The sequence below is a fragment of the Callithrix jacchus genome, chromosome 2 (genome assembly GCF_049354715.1).
Source record: "Callithrix jacchus isolate 240 chromosome 2, calJac240_pri, whole genome shotgun sequence".
NCBI lineage: Eukaryota > Metazoa > Chordata > Mammalia > Primates > Cebidae > Callithrix > Callithrix jacchus.
Window position 1 is genome coordinate 132514859 of NC_133503.1, and position 19587 is coordinate 132534445.

The following is a 19587-nucleotide window of genomic DNA, read 5'->3' on the forward strand; positions in this document are numbered from 1 at the left end:
ACACTCAAACTGTGTTTGTTCTTACAATTTACATTTTGGCAAAAATGTGATTGCGTGAAAAATTATCATAAGCATTTTTTTTTTTTTTGCTGCACCTAATTTTAAGATATAAATAGGCCGTAGGCTTGTGTAGCCTTCACTGTCTATAAAACACAGCATAAATCATCAAAATCTTGATATTCTGATTTTAGAAATTGGGTGTGAAAGAATCTGCTACTTCAGTGGAAATCCCAAACTCGGGGCTAACTTAAACAGTCATGAAATGTAATTATTGCCTGTTAAGTGAATCCAGGTAGCAGCATCTGCCTTCAGGGCCTCGCCTAATGGTGGACACGCAGCTGACACTTTCTAAATACTTGTGCACATGCCCTCGTAATTAGGGTTCAAGCCTCACCTGAATGTGCCTATGAAACACCGACTAATGTGCCTCACTTTTCTAAGCGGTAGTTTTCTCACTTGTAAAATGGATATAACAGTAGTATAGGCCTCAGGACTGTCTTGAGGATTAGATTAGATTAGATAATATATGAGAAAGGCTTAAGCATCGTGCTTAAATAGTGAGTGACTATATAATGACTATATAGTCATTATAATAGTATTTCTGCTTTCTTAGCAAGTTTTGGTATATTTTTTTGTTTCCCAGATTTGTCGCATTCTAAGGGAACAGGGATATCTTGTAGCTTTTAGAATCGACCTTATTCTGTTCAAATCAAACACAAATACAGTGCGTAGGGTCTTTCCCTGTCCTTAAAGAGCCTGCCTGTGTACAGGCAGGAGGGTACACAGCAGTCCTGTGGCTTTGGTGTGACTAGGGGTGTCCTCACATCATTTTTTTAAAAAGCAGGAGAGAGCAGTCAAATTGAAAACAAAGAGCTCCTTCCTCCCACTCCCCTTCTTCCTGAAACACACATTTTCCATTCCTTCGCTTTCTGGGGGCAGCTTCTCCAGTTGAATGTTGATTGCAGGTGGCTTCCGAGATTCTCCTGGCGGAGTAACTCACAGGCTGATTGGTCTTCATGAGGTGACAACTTGTCCACGGACTTGGCAGAGACAGCAACACACATTGGTTCATATCCCTCTGGGATTCATTATAAAAGCCGGGTGATCAGCCAGCAGGGTCGGCTTTTTGCCAGCTGTCTTCCTTAGGTTGTGACCTGGATGTAATCCATCGTGAAACTGTAGAATGCAAAGATCCAGGTTTTCCATGACAACATCAAGCAGTTTGTTTTTGGAAATGCGTTTAGGGCTCTCTTAGAAGTCCATGGAATCCCCAGTGACTCAGGTTTGGGACCAAAGCCATTAGACTGAGCTCAGGATTTGGCTCACTCGTGCTGGCTGGGCCTATTCCACAGGGACCACCATGATCATGAGCCACCGGCCGGCTGCCTGCTGTCTTCCAGGCTTCCCTTTATGCCGGGCTGGCTCTCACACTCTCTTCTCCCTCTGGCCTTCTGTCTGCATGAGTCTCAGTCCAATGGGATGCCCTTAGCAACCTGCCCCACCAGTCTGATCAGATAGATTGCACTGGGGCTGAACCCTGCTCTGCAGGGCTGGGGTGGAGGGTGTGGTCGTGGGAATGGCGTTGGCAGTGGTGGCTAAGGGCCTGGTGTGTGCAGGCTCAGCCTTTTTGGAAGTGAGCAATGATTGAGGGTGAAGGGGACAACATGAAAAAAGAAAAAGCAATCAAAGGAGAAGCTGAGAAAGAAGACAAGTGGGGATTTTGCCTTTGCTGCTTATAGAATTGCTTTTGTCATAAATCTGATGCGTGGAAGTACGAACGGGCATAGGAAATGCAGCTGATCACGATCTGGGACTTGGTTTTCTTACTGCTTTTTACACAGGGTAAAAAATCACCTTAAGCATCAAGGTTATGACCACAGCCCAACCCAGTGACTGTTCTCATGCCCTACTCATTCACTCCCAGGCCCAAAAGACCAGGTCAGCCACTGAGAGGAGAGAAATAAGAACAGGAGTTTGGAGAGCATAGGGAGAGGGAAGGAGATGCCTGGCTCACACAGAGCCCTGCCTCAGAATCCTGCTCCTGAAAAACTCACCTGGCTTTCTTTGAGGTGGTGTACCTTGGTTGCCCACCTTCAGAACACCCTCAAAGAGGCATGGGGAGGGAAGAGGGAGCATCCCTTCCTTTCCATCCCGGTAAGCACAAGGCCCTGGAGACTTCTGGCTGCCAAAGGGAGGCCTGTGGTTTCTGGCTCTCCAAACAGATGATGTCTCCACCAGAAGGCAGGGCCAACAGTTCTGTGTCTGCATTGGTTTAAGGATACCACTGACAGGACACGTTTCCTAACTCATCAGCCTTTAGGAGTCCCTTGGTAAAAAGTGAAAAAATCCACACGTTATGAGAAGGCAGATCAGAATTAAATTTCAGTCCCAGGCACTTTTATTGGACGCCTACTATGTGCAGAAACCTGTAGACGCAGGTCTACAGCTTTTCGAGTTCTACTCCCAGGCTGCACTAGAGAGTCATCATTTCATAAACTGCACCGTAGAGAAGCAAAAAAAAAACAATAATAATATATAAAGGGAATGAAGAGTTCAACCATATCATTAAATTTTAAAAAGACTGCTGAAAAGCAAGTGGATCAAGCAGGTATTAATTTAGTAAATCTAGAGATAGGGACCTGTTTTTAAAGAATGAGTTGGAAAGTCTGGAAGAAAATTGTAAATTCTCTTAAAATTCTGATATAGCAACTGATATGCAAATAAAATGTTTTCCATGGCAGCTACTTAATTGTAGACATAAATTACCACAGAGCCATGGATGACCTATGTTCAAGTTAACATTAACATATGATCATTTGAGCATGGCTCTGAATATTTACATGAGCAGTTCGGGCAGTCTGTTTTTGGGGCTTAATGCAAAGGCGGTACTCTTTTAAGCTGTAAAGCCACTTCAGAAATAATCTACATCTGCTGTGAAGAACTGAGCTACAATCAGCCACATTTATGAGCTCATTTATTGTAGATGGTCCTCCCAGTAGCTTTATTACATGGCCACCATTACAGATTAATCTAAAAATACCCATGCGGAGAAAACAAAGCCAGTATTAAAATACTTTGAGAATCAGTACAAACATGTGTTGGCAACTTTAAGTAATTTCAAATAAAAATGCAGAGTGGCTGTGTGTTCAGAGTGACAGAGGCCAAGCTCAGGGACCTAGTGTTGAAATGATATCACCTGGTTTGTTGTAGTAGGAATTACTTAACATTTTCTGTACCCAAAGACCGCAGCAGACAAGAAATTTACTTGCCCTAGAAATTGCATAGCTTAGTAACTAGGTTTTTTTTTAAAAGTGCCTTTTACTCTTTTACACATTACATTTGCATTTTATTTATCTTGGTAACTTATTTTGAATTATCAGTGTATTTTGATTAAAGTCAAGCAGGAGCTCTTTCGTAACCCCGCCTGTCCAATGAATAACTTATGGAGAACATATTTCATAAAGTTCTTCCAGCTGCATATAAGCCTCTTAACAAACAGCTTTTCACCCTGAACGTAAAGTAAGGCTTCATCACTAACTGATGGGAAGCAATCATCTGGATAGTTTGTTGAAATGTATTTCAACAATTCAGGAGTTAAGACTTTAAAAACTGCCAGTGGAAGTAATTTCCTTTTAAACAGGAATTATTGCTGAGAAAGAGGGAGGCTTCAACAATGGAGAAAAACTGCATCTTTCTTATAGATTTTTTTCTCAACATGTCCTAAGGGCATCAGACAATTTTTAATTGATGGCTATTAATTTTGAGTAATTATAACAGAAACCTCCTTTGGGGACATTGGTTGTAAGATGTTTTTATGACAACTATGATCTGATTGTCTTCTAAAGAATTCTATTTATGTTCATCTGTCATCTTCCCTCCACCATGGAGAGTATTCTTCTTGCCAATTATAATATCATGGGAGTATTTTTAGTAGAAAATTGATATTCTACTAGATTTCTCTAGAGAAACAGCAAAAGCATTAATGCAAGCTTCTTTTTTTTTTAATTGGCACTTGAAAATAACCAGTTCCTTCCCTTTTTCTCTCGCTCATCTCTGAAACGCTTACTGATTAAAAACTTCTAATATTAGTGATCATGTGCTAAAGTGGCATGCCGATATAATCTGCTCTTAAAGACGCTGTAGTCATTCACAAACACCCTTTTATTGCCAGTAAACCCTTTGACTTCTAGCTCCTGATCTTACCCCTGGAGCTAAATGCATTACTAAATGTCGTGGTTAAGCCTGGTTTAGCTTGTCCACAAACTCCTGAAACTTTAGAATGAGATGGAGTAAGCCACATAGGCTCACGCCTGTGGTCCCAGCTACTCGGGCAGGAGGATCACTTAGTTTGGGACTGTAGTGCAGTGTGATCACGCCTGTGAGTAGTCACTGCATGCTAGCCTGGACAACATAGTGAGACCTCATCTTAAAACATAAAATGAGATGTAACAAAAACAAGTTTGGACCTAGACTCAAAGAGATTTAGAGCCTCCTTACCCTGCATCTTGATACTTGCACAGTAAACAGGCTCTTAGAAAGGTGTCCGCATCTGAACACAGGTACCCTCTGCACTTCTCACCTCTTACCCCGCAGAAGGGTCCTCAGTCACAAGTTGCTTCCTTTGAACGAGCGCTGATCTGCACTGTGCTAAGGTATCTCCCAGTTCATGGCAAAATCAAGGAAGTTGAGTGAGTGTAGTAAGATTTTATCAAGCTGAATGTATTCACTTCAAAGAACTGTCCTTTATTTTCAGGTTACATCCTTCACCTTTCTTGTATTAAAATATTCTTTCTTTTATGAAATGGTAACAGGAGATAGTAACGGCTATCCTCAGTGTCCTTTCCAGCAAAATAAAAAATGTTGACCTCTCAACAATTTTTCTGGACTATAAAGTCCAGAAACTGTAGGAACCACCGTTTTAGTATATAAGGAAGCCCCACAGGGGGTGATGTGGCTTTTCAGAGTTATATCTCCAGTGTTCAGAATGGAGCCCACTACGTACATAGTAGATGCTCGGTAAATGTATGTTCACTGACAGAGGCACGTATCTGTGGAGCCACTCATTAGTCTCTTCTAGGCTCAGCTGTAAATTGACAACTGTTTGGATGCAACGAATGGCATTAAGTCTCAATTCCGACCTAGACCCAGCCCTCCTGGACAGTTATGGCATAAGTAACTGATGAGCCATCATCTGAAGAATCACTTCAGAACTGGTTATCACTGAAACTAAATTCTGCTTGGGCTTTGAAAACGTTATTGAAAAACCTTAATGGGCAAAGGTATAGATTAACTAAAAGTGGTAATTCTTGGGTGGAATTACTCATACTCTGTTATATTTCTTTTATTTATAAATACTGTTTAAGTGCCCTAGATTCTGAATGGCTAACTGAAGATAGTGGCTCATCTGGCATTTGAGGAAGACAGGCAGGCTTGAATACCTTTGCTAATTTCATTTGGGCTTGTAGGGCACAGAATCAGAACTCTTCTTGGGTGGGAGGAAGAGATCCTGCCTCCCGCCTCCCACCCCCTGCTGTTTACAGTTTTTATAAGCAAGATTTCACCAGAGCCAGATGCCCGAGATTAAGAGCAGCTCCCCCTGCACGTAGACATAAGGAATAAGCAGATCTGTCATTGACATGGGTTTAACACCCACTGTATTACGGATAGTGGTACAAGGATTCAGGGACAGAAGGCAGTCAGGAAAGACAAAGATCCTCAGCTCTGTTCTGTGAATTGAGAAAGGCTACTTGGAGAAGGTGCGATGGCTGAACAGTGGCCTGACCGAGATGCTCGTTACCTGATTTTGTCTGATTGGCTATAGATGGCTATCTTGCATGTGTTTTCTTTGTGGATCATTTTGTGGCTGGCATCATTGTTCTGGGTGGATCTGTAATTTTCAAATAGTTCCCAAGCATACAGGATCTCAGCAAAAACTAAGCTGTCAGTTGATTATATTTGTTTACATCTTTTTTTTTCCCTTTCTGGTCCAGTGGGTTTGCTGCTTTGTTCACAGTTTTCTGCTCACACAGGTGTTCTGCACATTCTGCACAAGGTTCACACATAGTGAGCCTTCCATTGTTCTGACCTGTTCACTAGACTTCTTTCTGGAAATTGCTTGGGCCAAGGGCAGCCATTCCAAAGTGGCATCAGATCAAAAGGAAGAGAGGGTGGAGATGGAATTTCTTCATCTTGCTGTTGTTTTGCCGTAGGATTAGCAACCCTTTATTTTGGTGCAGTCTTCCCCTCTGCATAACCCCTCACAGCACTCCTGTGGTTTTCTCACTTGATATGGGTTCCTTATCACCTGCTTTCTAATCCTCATACATGTAACTAAGCCAGCTTTTGAGTGCCTATCAATCTCCCCTCTTCAGCTGGACAAATGCTTTGGTCTTGCAAGTTAGTCTCTGGTCTGCAGTAATACAGCAGTCTAGTGTGAAGGCTCAGGAAGTGGACTTTGGAGCCAAATTCTCTAATTTGAGTCCCTGTCCTGCCATTATTGTGTAACCTTTATTAGCCCCTCTGTGCCTCAGTTTCCTTATCTGTCAAGTGATACTAATAGTATCAACCTCATAGGTTTGCTCTCAGGACTATGTGAATTATATTTAAAGTGTGTAACCAATGCCTATCACAGAGTGCTCAACAAGGATGTATTATTGCCATTGTTATTATACGTTATCTTCATGATTATTAAGAGGTTCTAATCACCTCTGCAAACTTCCAACTAGAGTTAAAGTAGCCATTGTGAATGTATATTATGAAATTGGGAGAGGGTGTTTATAGTTTCACCTCCATTGCATCTTTACTTGGAATCTATCGTTTTTACTATAGAAGACCTTTCCAGAAGGTTCTTCCAAGAAGTGATGTTTAGGAAATGGGCATCAGAAATGGCACGTGAAGCTGGTCAACACTGCCAAAGTGTAGACGACTGCGTAAGAGGCACTGATTGTAGATGGGGCTGGGGCTGGAGAGAGAGAAACTGAGGAATAGAAACACTCCTTACCACTGTCAGCACGATTCCAATGGAATTGCAGCTCAGGCCTCCAGCCAGTCTTGGAACAGTGCTGTTTTTTATAATGGGACAAGTGCATCTATGTCACAGTAAGACTTCTGATTTTTAATGGATAGTTTTCCAGATAGATCGTTATCCACTTGCTTTATTATTTTTACCCTGAAATTCATTCTAAATTGTATCGTGCATGTCTCTTTCTTATGAAGTAGAGTGTCTCTCGTCTTGGTGACTGAGGATCAGTACTGCGGAGTGTCTCCAGAGTGCCTGCCCATGAGAAGTCTGTAGGTTCACACTGTGGTCTTTGGGAAGAGAATATCTTAATGGCAAATTCAGTGGCTAGTGAACTGGATGTGGTCTGACATGTGTGCCCTCCTCAAAGCACAGCCTTCAGAATGTGAGTTTGCCTTGGGATGTCATAAAAGAAAAAATGTCTCCACCTAACAACAGTTTGGTGGCCTGTAAGTAACAGGGGCTGCCAGAATGACTTCCGGCTACCAGCTTGGAAGATGACTTAGATGGAAAAGAGGGAAGCATACAGATGAGATGGCATGACTTCTAAACACGTTATTGCTCTACTGGAAACAGAAACACACACCCCCACCCCAGAGGTTGATTTGCGATGCTGCTGAGAGGAGCGGGTGTTTTTCTGGGCTGCAGAACAGTTCTGCCTCCTCTGCCCACAGTGCTGGTCCCTTTGCAGTGGTGGTTTCTGCTCTCCAGGCTCATGCTGCTTCTAGGTACCACCTGCCTCTTTCGCAAGTGGCCGTGGCTCAACTTATTCCCCCGTGCAGCCTTTGTCTTCTCTCACCTGTCCTTTCCCACCCTTCTCCCACATGCTGCTCCCCTCCCAGTCAGCGCCTGGCTGGCTTTCGCAGGTCAGCCACAGCCCGTCTTGGCAGCTGTCCTTACCGCAGCCAGGCAAGCTGGAAATGATTTCAGAGTTCTGCGGCTAGACTCAGGCTGGTGTCTAGATACCTGAAAGTGTATTACATTTAATCAACTGACTGCTTTTTCCTACATGATTTCCTAACAACCAGCTAATTTCTATAGCCAGGAAGGTTTTCGGTGCAGGCAGTTATGCAAAAGACCAGGCCTGTGGTTTGGTCCACACGTTTCAGTAGTAACTGTGGCTGGCGTTCTGTTGGCCAGAATTGCAAACCAAAGCTTTTCTCCAGCCATTTCAAAAACTTGTCAAGAACTTTCTACAGTGGCTTTGTTTAAAAATGTAATATAATCACATCACCTTATATTTTCATTCATCCATTCAATCAGTGAATATTTACTAAGCGCCTGTTACATGTCAGACATTTTTCTAGGGAGCTGGGACACAAAGGACAAACTGCACCAAGTTCTCTGTCCTCATGGAGTTTACATTCAAGCTGGCGGGGGCAGACAATAAAATAAGTAAACTATAAGAGTATGTTAAAAGGCGATGTGCAGTAGCGTAGAGGAGCCAGTAGAAGGTGTGGCCTGGGTAGGAGAGGCCGGGGAGTTGCTGGAATAGTGAGAGGGAAAGTTTAACACTGTCAGGGGAGGTAGGATTTATTGAGAAGAGATTTAACCACAGCCTTAAAGGAGATAGAGGAGTCAGCCATATGGGTGTCAAGAGAAAGCATTCCAAGCAAAGGGAACGGCTAGAATGAAGGCCCACAGGCTTCGCTGATAGATTAATGTGGGATTTCTGAGAAAGGGAGTAGTCATAGATGACGGCGGCAAGGTTTCTGACCTGCACATGTCTAAGAATTGAACTCTCATTTGCTGAGATGAGGTGGACAAGGTGAAGAACAGGTTTTGAGTGGGGAGCAGAAATCAAGACTCCTGGTTTGGACATAATTTTCAAGTGCCTTGCTAGACATCCCAGTGGAGGCCAAGTAGACAGTTGGATATGCACATCTGGAGTTCAAAATTGGAAATGAAAACTCAGCTTGGGGTAGTACTTAAAGCCATGAAACCAACTGCAATCAGGAAGGGAGTGTAGCTAGGGAGGAGGACCAAGGAGTGAGCCCCGGGCATCCCAGGGTTTAGAAAGGTAAAGGGGAGACAGCAAAACACCAAGAAGGAAAAGCCAGTGAGACTTCCCATCTGGCAGCAGAACACAGGCAGATGATCTAAAATTCATAGTTTTCCTTTATTCTAATACTGCAGTACTTGGTGAAGGTGACCCTGTGAAAAGCCTGGGATGCTGTCTGAGCTGTGTCAGATGGGATACAGGGGCAGCCATTGGGCATTACGCGGTAGTGAGCTGAGCTGGGTCAACAAAGGCCAGGGGGATTTGTTTATTTTTTCAGAAAAATGTTAAGAGAAATTGATGTTCAATAGTTAGATGGTCTTCTGCTGTGTTCCTAAATGGGCCAGTGGCTGGCTATTTCAAAGACAGAATCTGAACTCTTGACCTAGTTGTGTGACACACCTAGCAGGTTTATCAATGAATGTTAAGGCAAAGTTGTGATGTCTCATTAGAATTAGTGTCGATTCTAATTAACCTATAACCAAGTACCTAAAAAGTATCAGGAAGTGTGCTGGGTATGGGAGATACCAAAGCTTTTCTGCTTCAAGGGCTGAGTCCCACTAGGGTGCTGTTGTATCCTCAGGGCTGAGAGTAATGCACTCAGTAAACAGCTATTGAATAAATTTTAAAAAGCGAGAAAGAAGAGCTGAAGAGGGATGTCTGTAGGTGGTGGGAATACAATGAGAATAATCCTGTGGCAGGAAGTGGTGACATTTCCCGTGGAGGCAGCATTTGCATTGGAACAAGGGAGAATATGACAGATGCCTGGACATCCAAGGGGTCAGCGTGAATAGCAGGCCGCTGTTCAGGAATGGTGATGTGTACAGTGACCACATTGTTGACGGTCACCAGCCTCTGAAACCCTACAGCATCCCACTCCTCTAATCCGGCCATGGCCACCCATAAATGGGACTGGGAAGGCAAGCACATGGCATGCACTCTGTGGACACACTCAGGAACTCCCCAAGTAGAGCCCATGTTGATCAGAAGGTACTTTATGCCTGTCATCACTTATCTGCTGTGAACTCTCCAGAAACGTTCAGATATTTCATAGCTGTGGAATGAGCTGCTTGATTTCGACTTAGTAATGGTGCTGAGTGTTGGCTCTCTCACTGGTGGCTTCTCCACAGCTTGCTGGTAGCAGTAACAAGTGACCTTCTTTTGTTTCTGTTTTTAGAATTTCCCTTGCAAGCTGAGGTCTAGTCAGTCTTGATAGTTTAATCTGGAAGCCTGTGTGAAGGGGAGGTAGAAGTGTGGTGTCTAAAAACTCACTTCTTCAGACATTTATTCTGTAGAACAGAAGCCAGCCTGTAGTTCACACTTTTCAGGCAGGAAAAATGGCCTTTTTCTGTACAAATGATTGGTGACCCACAAAGACAAGAAGGCTTGAGTCCTGTCCATTGGTCAGCAGGTAGTGAAGGAGGGTAGGAACCATGACGGATGTGGAGGCAGTAGTCAGGTAAGGTAAAGGCTGGGAAATCACCATGGAGCCTTGCCCCACATCTTCACAAACTGAAAAGCTGTGGTTCAGACTTGGCTCCTCCATTCCTAGCATCCCATCCTGTGAAAGACTGACTTGGTCAACTTCAGAACAAGTGAAATACTCGCTGTATTCAGCAACATCTAGCCTTCCACAGATTGGGGAACTGGCAGGACTATGGAAATGCTTTTCTTCCCACCTAAGGGATTTTATTAAAAGTGTTTGATATCCCATTATTTGATTGCAGGGCAATATTTTAAAATTTACCTAAGACATAAATTTGTGACTGTTCTGATCACAGTCAGAACATTGCTAGAAAAGCAAGACTGTGACTTGACTTTTCCTGCTGTTTCCTTCATTTTCACAGGGAACACTGTGATAAAACATAGCCCTGCCGTCACAGAGCCCACAATCAAATTTATGTTATGTTATTCTGCAGAAAAGGTTGAATTATGTGACCCCATTGCCAGCAGATGCTCATGTCTTCTAACCCCCTTGGTACAATGAGGCTGTTAGAACAGGGGGATGAGGATGTCTTTTAAGGTTAGGATTGTTACCTTCTAGGGCATCATTCTGTCAAGCCATGACGGAGGTTACCAACCTTGCGGGTGACTTATGGCTTCTTTTCATGATGGCTGTGTTGTCTTTGGTTCTGGCCAGTGTCATTCTCCCTGCATTTCTTCTTCCTCGCAGCTGGGTTTGCTGCATCCCAGTCATGAATCAGGTAGAGATTCAAGGCAGAAGAAAGGAAATGCCCACAGCCCTAGTCCCTTCCCTTTTCCATTGCCCTCCACAACACACCCCCAAAACAACAGTGCAGTGAGGCAAGGTGATGGCAGGGCCCCAGAGACTACCAGAGGCTGGCCTCACTTCAGGAACTGCTTTTGTAATAGCTGCAGAGGGAGAGCGGACCATTTTCTGGCACAGCTGACATGTGAAACCCAGTCCAAAGGATCTTTTACCTTCCATTTGGCCTCTGGACATAACCTCTAACCAAGTTGTTGATAGTCCCTGAGTGTACTTTAAATTGAGTACCAGAAAAGCCATGCCAAGTTTCCAGCAAACTTGGTATCTGTTCTCTTGCCTTTGTCTGATAGGCCCATTGAAGAAGTTACTGATTTTAATTGTTTTATGAGCAGTATCATCAAGCCCATTTGGAATTTAGGGCACAAGTGGGCTTTAAACCCCGGGGCTCACAGGCCTAGAACAGGATACATCAACCACCTGAGGGCCTCCATTTTCTTTCTTGCAGACACATTTCTTCTTATTGATTGGTATCTGTCAGTTATTTTAATGATTTCCTCCATGGTCACTGTGGTTTAGAAATATTTTATTACAAAGCAAGTTGCACTGAGAGTTGATAAATTTTTCTTAAGGGCCTACTGTGTGCCCGGCATCATTTTGAGCATTGGCATTAGAGCAGTAAACCAATACACAGAAATCCCTGCCCTCACGAGCATAAAGTCTAGGATGGAGATGGTTAATCATCAAAATAAGGAAAATATTAGGTCAAGTCGTATGAAATGGCAATTCTTGTAGGTAAACATTATCAACTACTGACAGTTTCTTGTGACAGCTAGGATGAAGTCTGTGCCTGAGGGATGCTTGTCAGGGCCCAGGATCTCCTGTCCAGGCTGCTCAGCTTCCCACTATGGACGTCATGAGAGGAGGACTACATGTGGCAGTCACGACAGAGGGACACCTGAGTCACTGACCTTGCTGGGATTCCTTTGGTAGAAGAGGCTTTATCTACATATGCAAAGAAATGACAAATATGATTTTTTTACAGAAATTTATTTTTGCTTACTCGAAGGCCGACTATCCTCTCTTAGACACTAGTTCATTTTACAGGTGAGGGATCATACTTCAGTCCCTCAGCTCAGAGAGGGCAGAGCCTGGATTCAAACCCTACTCCCTAGCATTAGCAATGTTAGACAACCGTGATGGGTGCTGGGAGCAGAGGACGCCAGTCAGGGCAGAGTGGACAGTGACAGCTTCCTCCATTGCCCCACGGAGCCCGGGGCCAAGGTGTGCTCGTGCTTGTCAGGGCTGGCTGCCCAGGTCGAAGCCTGTGGTTTGGTACACTTCACACCCACAAGGCAGATACATCTCACTTGCTTTTTATTACTCTCCCTCATGGGCCTTCCTGTGGGCTTAGAAATATTCAAGCTGAGGCTTTCCACAGGCTCACAAGCATGGCACCCTTATGTGATTTTTACCAACAGCAAGAGTCTCCCTGCTGTCCTTACTCACAAACTGAGCGATGAGTAGCCACAAGATTTGAAGATGGCCTGGAGCCCCTCAGCAGTCACACCTGAGCGGTTACAAAAGGGGAGCACCTCAGGGCGATGAATGCTCCAGGCTGGGCTCAGCACCCTGTGGCAAAGAGTCTGATGCTATCAAAATAAGGATTGTATTAAATGATGTAAAACCTGCCTGCTTCCCCAAAGACCCCAAGACAGCCAAATTAAGATATTTCTTGTGCCCTGCAACCAGCCAGAGCCTGGCACAAGGCGGCAGAGCCGGTGTGTGACAGCAAACTCTATGCTTTGTCTTCTGTCCCTAATATATTAAAATACATTCATTTTACATTTAAGCCACATATACAAATGAAACGTGCAGTTAATGTTGAACTGGAACCAAAAATATGAACACTTCAGTCTTTTCAAGGGAAGAGAGCTAATACTGCCCCACCCTGGGCCTATACTTAGAGCTTGTGGGCAGAGGCTCCAGCACATCTGAAAGCGCCTTTGCATGCTGGGCCAGGAGGCATTGTACAGAAGGCCCAGGAAGGGTGCACCAGAGCTTCACCTTAGGACCTGAAGGGAGAAAACTATTAAGGTCCCCATCATACCTTGGGGGAGGCTTCATAGGAAACAAAACGCAGACAGGATTAATTGGGGTTTATCATAGGCCTTAGAAAAACTTAAGAATTGGTTAAATCATTTTAGATCTCAGCTGAGCAAACCTGTTCAGATGGAGAATATTTTTTCAAGAGTACTCAAGTGTAGCCTGGGGGTCTCCTCTCCCCAAATTACTACATTTCTCAAAATATGCCCTTAACAATACACTGATCTGCTTACGTGTGGCAGGGGCCTGCTGAGGGCTTCGGCCTGTGGTCAGGCTGCTCGTCTATTTCCAGTTTTGTTGTTACAGACTGAAATAACATTAAATTGCTGCAACTGAAGAACTGCAGCAAAGACTTTAATTCCAGGAAAGCACAGAGGACAAAGTTAATTCAAAAAGAGGCGCTAGACCAAGGTCACAGCACTGCCTATACCTGTTTACAAAAAGAATCCAATACCACTATGAATAAGGATCCAGGGGCTTTTAATCTACTTTCCATAAATTACCAGTATCACTGTTCAGGACTTCACAATTCACAGCCACCTATGCGTGATGGATTAGTCCATTTTACAGGTGAGGAATCATGTCAGTCACTCAGCTCATAGAGGGCAGAGCCTGGATTCAAACCATACTCCAAAGTCAGAGCTCTTAACTGGATGGCCTCTTAATCTGGTGGGACTCCTTTTGTACCTCACCCATCTCACCCTGGTCCTACCTCTGGTGGGACTAGGCAGGAAAAATAACTCAACTGATGCATTCTGGTTATACAGTGAGGAGTAACGCTGGGAAGAACAGGAAAACAGATGTTTAAAATGATGAGGTAGTAGGGTCAGCAAAATGGAAGTAAAGTTTATTAGTGTGTAAGAAAAATGTGCAGACAGAAACTATTTTAGGTTTTGCAGGCCATAGCAAAGTAGTCGTAGGCATCCAAAAATGAATGGCCACGCCTGTGTTCCAATAAAACTTTACTTTAGACTAAAAGAGAAATGCTCACTGCACCAAAAGCTGTGTAGGAATACATAGTAATAAGTTGGCAAGGCATGGAGGAGACGAGATGGGAGGATCACTTGAGCCTTAGGAGTTTGAGACCAGCTGAGGCAACACAGCAAGACCTCATCTCTACTTAAAAACTTAGCTGGATGTGGTGGTGTGTGCTTGTAGTCGCAGCTACTTGGGAAGCTGAAGCAGAGGATAGCTTGAGCCCAGGAGTTCAAGACCGCAGTGAGCTACACAACTGCTCCACTGAACTCCTGCCTGGGCAACAGATTGAGACTCTACCTTAAGAAGAAGAAAAAGAAGAGTAACAATTTGCTTTTCTAGAAGAGAAATTCTTAGTGGATTCACATTCCAACATGTAAAAAAGTGACTGAAAATAGTTCTGACTTGATCAAGAAAAATCACATTATTAGATTAGTTGCATGAAACAGTTCTAACACTTTCTATGGCAGAATAGATGCCCTTGCCCAAAGCAAGCAATCAAGTAACAATTATCACAGATCTGTACAGCTGTAGCACCAAGGGGGTTTTCTAATCTATTTTCTCTTGTTCTGCAGGTCTCTTCCTTATCCTCGGGTTGATACTCTACCCTGCTGGCTGGGGTTGCCAGAAGGCCATAGACTACTGTGGACATTATGCATCTGCCTACAAACCTGGAGACTGCTCCTTGGGCTGGGCCTTTTATACCGCCATTGGGGGCACAGTCCTCACTTTCATCTGTGCTGTATTCTCGGCACAAGCAGAAATTGCAACCTCCAGTGACAAAGTACAGGAAGAAATTGAAGAGGGGAAAAACCTGATCTGCCTCCTTTAGTTTGGAAAAGACATTAATGCCATTTTCTTCTTTGAGTAATCTTGTGAAACAGTCCGTCTCTGGTTTCAACATTTGAGTCAAGCGGAGAACTAACCTTTACTTACTGAAGCCACGTTCCACAGCCCCAGGCTTAACCAGGACTAGTGAGAGGCCACATCCAGCTACGCAAAGTTACTGGACTTGAGGGCTACACTGCACATTATAAGGAATAGAACATGAAAACAGTATCTAATCCCCGACTTGGAGTTGCCAAGTTCTGTCAGACTCCATCTCCCCCAGGTTCAATGAAGGATAATAATCTACATCATGAGGGCAGCAGAAGAGAGCATTCACCAGATTTGCAGGCTGTTTCTGCTCCAACGCTGCTTGCTTGTGAGCATCTCTCCCTCAGAATGAGGTTTTGGGTTGGAGTTTTTGTTTTCCTCTTAGTTCTTTCAATGTGTCTCAGTTAGAGATGAACAGAAAACTATGAACTTACTGGGGACAGGATGTGTGCTAAAGGGCACAGCAAGATACTGTCTTTTGCTTAGCTGACCAAAGGCGTCAGCAGGGGTGGTATGGAATCCTGCTGTGGAACTTATTCTAGGCTGAATCCCAGGGTAAGGTGGATCAACTGAACTGTCACTCTAAGATTTTAGAAATTTGAGTAAAGACACAATAAGGACCTATACAATCGTATGAGAAGAAAAATAAGAAATCTTGCTAGTGAAGACATATTGTTTCCTCTTCCCAGCAGCCAGGCTAGCACCAATTCTGGCCCAGTCTCTGGTTCTCCTGGAGATCACGTTTTTCTCCTAAGGTTAGGATTGTGCTTTGACTGCCAAAGGAAACCTCACTCTGTTTCCTCATTCCAGGGACTGAGGTCTCCAAGCCAGCTGTGGCTCATTCAGATGTTCACTGGGAGGACTTGCCAGAATCTCAGCACTTGGGGGTAGACCTTTCCTCCCCGTTTGGTAACTATGCTGTAGTCAGCTGTATTTCCAATCCCAACAGTAGCAGAATGACATTCTAGAACAAAAAGAAGCTACTTATGGGAGTTATGTTTTTGTAGTTACTGGTGTTGATCCTGAAAGCAGACTGAAATAAATAACATTAAATTGCTGCAACTGAAGAACTGCAGCAAAGACTTTAATTCCAGGAAAGCACAGAGGACAAAGTTAATTCAAAAAGAGGCGCTAGACCAAGGTCACAGCACTGCCTACACCTGTTTACAAAAAGAATCCAATACCACTATGAATAAGGATCCAGGGGCTTTTAATCTACTTTCCATAAATTACCAGTATCACTGTTCAGGAAGACTATCTCAGAATGACTGTAGCAGCCCAGAAACAAGCTACTCTGGCATTATGGGAGCTTCAAAATTGCATGATGATACAGAAACACTCCTTAGCACTTTAAGAAAGTGAGATGGAACAAAAAAGTGTAGGTCTTTGGGTTCATTAATCTGTTCACCTGAGGGCTTTGTTTAGAAAATTTCGATAATGATTACTACGTACCTTCTGTGGACAAGGTATTGTGTTAAGCGCTACCAGGCTACAACCCTGATTCAGATTACAACCTTGCCCTGAGTGAATCATGTTAAAGCTGTGGGAGTCTAAAACACCATGTCTTGGTACAGAACAGATAATTATATATAGATGGAATGGGACAACTAAAGTTTTACTGCATTCTGGTATTTGGCCTATGTGAGAAACCATCTTATCTCACAGATGAAGAGCTAAGGGCAAAAGGGGTGGGAGGTGTGGAACTTGGCCTTAGTGAGGTTCCCATTCTGGAATCAAAATTTAAAGTGAGCAAGATGTAAATCCTGTGATTTTTATGAAGAAAAAAACTGATATCTTCATAGCAGCCTAGGAAACATTAACCATATCTCTAACACCACATGGAAAGAGGCTGGAGGAGCCACTGGACAAAGCTTTTGTCGCTGTACATTTATAATGTTCTAACCAAGTCTCTATTCCACCATAGTAACTACTTTTCAAACCTTGGCAATAATTTTCATTAAAAGCAATCCCTTTATCAGACAAATCTCAATTAAAAACAAAATTTTTCCCTGAACTTATCGGAAGACTCGCTTTTTTTTTTTTTCCTGACAGTAGGTTTACAATCTTTTCCTTACAAGTTAAGTCCTAAGCTCAGAGGTTCCTCCGAGCATGTCCATCATCTGCTCTTTGGCTAAGGCGGCAGGCAGTGTACCTCTAGATCAACCTGGTAACAGTCACAAGGGAGTGTGACCTCTTGGCCATAATGAAGTCACTTGACAGTGTTTAGTTTATTTGAATGCAACAGACGACAAAAGCACAGGCATGCACACACACAAAACCCCAAACCACTAAAAACTACCTAAACACTGACTTAGTAAAAAGGTTATGTTGGGCCTTTAAACCTTGAAGCCATTAGCCAGGCTTTGGGACGAAAGGACCATCTAAAATGGTAACCAGACTAGACCATACTCTTCCACACAGCTGTTTAAAAACCATTGGGTATGAGGGATATGCTAAAAAGAAATGTTAAAAATAGACTGTTGACCCACACTTACTTTTCTAACCAATAGGACCATTATTACTACCAGGATAGTCTTATTTATTTTGCCTCAATTTGTGCTTAAAGAAAGTTTCATGATGGGATGGGCTGGGCTTCTCAATGAGCTCTGAGGCAGAAATATTTGCCTTGGATTCTGCAGATCCTTTAAACCTGTGTGCTAATAATTCAAACAATGTTGCATTAACTGTGTAAGGGTTTTTTAATAGTTTTCAAACATCTGTGGTGTAATGATCTTTGTTAAACATGTATTCTGTAAAGTGCCATAGTCTTTATGTGTAGCATATTTAAAAAAATGTGTATATTATACATACACAAGTTTTGTGTGAACGATGTGCAATAACAAAGGTGTATGTATGTTTTGGTGTTTTGGAAACTGGACAGGAGTCAAAACAGGGATGTTTCTGTTTTGGCAAAGGAGAGTTCCACATTTTTGCCTTCATGGCTTATTCAGTAACCCATATTTTAATGCTACACAAATCTTATGTGAAGAAAAGACTGGTATGAAATCATTTTCTCCTGGGTCTAAAATAATCACTAGAGTTTTATGTCAAAGTTAAGCCAACAAGCCAGGCCCAGTTAATGCTAGTCTTTCATGTGAAATGTGAAGCTGCCATGTTGCCTTTTCTCCTAGTAAGATAATTAGTAGCTGGTACATAATCACTGAGGAGCTATTTCTTAACATGCTTTTATAGACCATGCTAATGCTAGACCACTATTTAAGGGCTAATCTCAAACCTCTGTAGCTGTAGGAGTCTGGATTAGAACAGACCTCTCTGTGCAATAACTTGTGGCCACTGAAATCCCTGGCCGGCGTTTGTATTTGGGTTGCAATGACTCCCAAGGGCCAAAAGAGTTAAAGGCACGACTGGGATTTCTTCTGAGACTGTGGTGAAACTCCTTCCAAGGCTGGGGATCATTAGGTGCTTTGGAGGAACTCAGCACCACTTGATATTCAACAGCCACTTGAGCCAAATATAAAATTGTATTTACAGCCAATGGACTCAATTTGAGCCTTCAAACTTGTAATTATCCTATTATATTGTAAATGAATACATTGTTTGTCTAGCATTGATTCGGTTCCTATGCATATGTATTTTCACAGTGTGCTCCCCTCCCCAGATCTCAATTAAACCAGATTTTGCAAATTCATTCTTAGTCTGAGTATACTTGCTTCAATATACTAGTGTATAATCTATCAAGAAAATACCTCTCAATCAACATTTATTTTAAATGCTAACTTACATGTAATATTGATAAATGGAAAAAAGATATTCTGTATAAGAAAACCATTCAGGGCCTATTAAAAAAGATACTCATGTATTTTAAATGACTGAATTCATTAGTAACATATATGTCCCTCCCCTGGGTTATTTTTAACATCAAGTATGTATTTCTTCCTTGAAGAACCACCAACACAATTTTAAGTAGGAAAAAACCTCTCAAGTATTATAAACACACATCTTAATTTTAAAGTAAAGCTACAAAATATGAAAATGCTCCAAAGTATTAAAAAGGGCTTTTCAAACATAAATATGTAACAATGACAAAGTTAACTGAATAGCACATCCTCCTCTTCCAACAAAAACCCTAAAAATAAAAGCCAATGATATTGTGCCATTCCACATCCGTATTTCCTGAAGGTAATCCTGGCCATAAAAGCCTCATCCAGAAGAGGTGGAATTCTAATTTATAAACTCAAAAATGACAATAAATACCCTTCTCAACTTTTTCATTTTTCTGTATTCCATGAAGCATTTGTAATTTCATACAAAAAACAAAAATGGCAATTTCTTCCCCTGATCTAGGGCCTATGATAGTTAAAATTACATTCACATATTGGTTTCTAATAAAAATAAAAACTGACAAAGTTACCCATCCATATCAGTTTA

At 42.7% G+C, this 19587-nt stretch overlaps 1 protein-coding gene across 4 annotated transcripts in view; it reads left to right on the plus strand.

Moving 5' to 3' along the window:
* Positions 1 to 18847, plus strand: part of LHFPL2 (LHFPL tetraspan subfamily member 2) — a 155438-nt gene extending 136591 nt beyond the window's left edge. For all 4 annotated transcript variants that reach the window (XM_035291341.3, XM_054252155.2, XM_002744833.6 and 1 more), the window contains one exon: positions 14898 to 18847. In XM_035291341.3, the coding sequence (XP_035147232.1) occupies positions 14898 to 15154 (257 nt within the window). In that variant the 3' untranslated portion in view covers positions 15155 to 18847. The remainder of the gene's footprint in view (positions 1 to 14897) is intronic.
* The last annotated feature ends 740 nt before the right edge of the window (positions 18848 to 19587 follow it).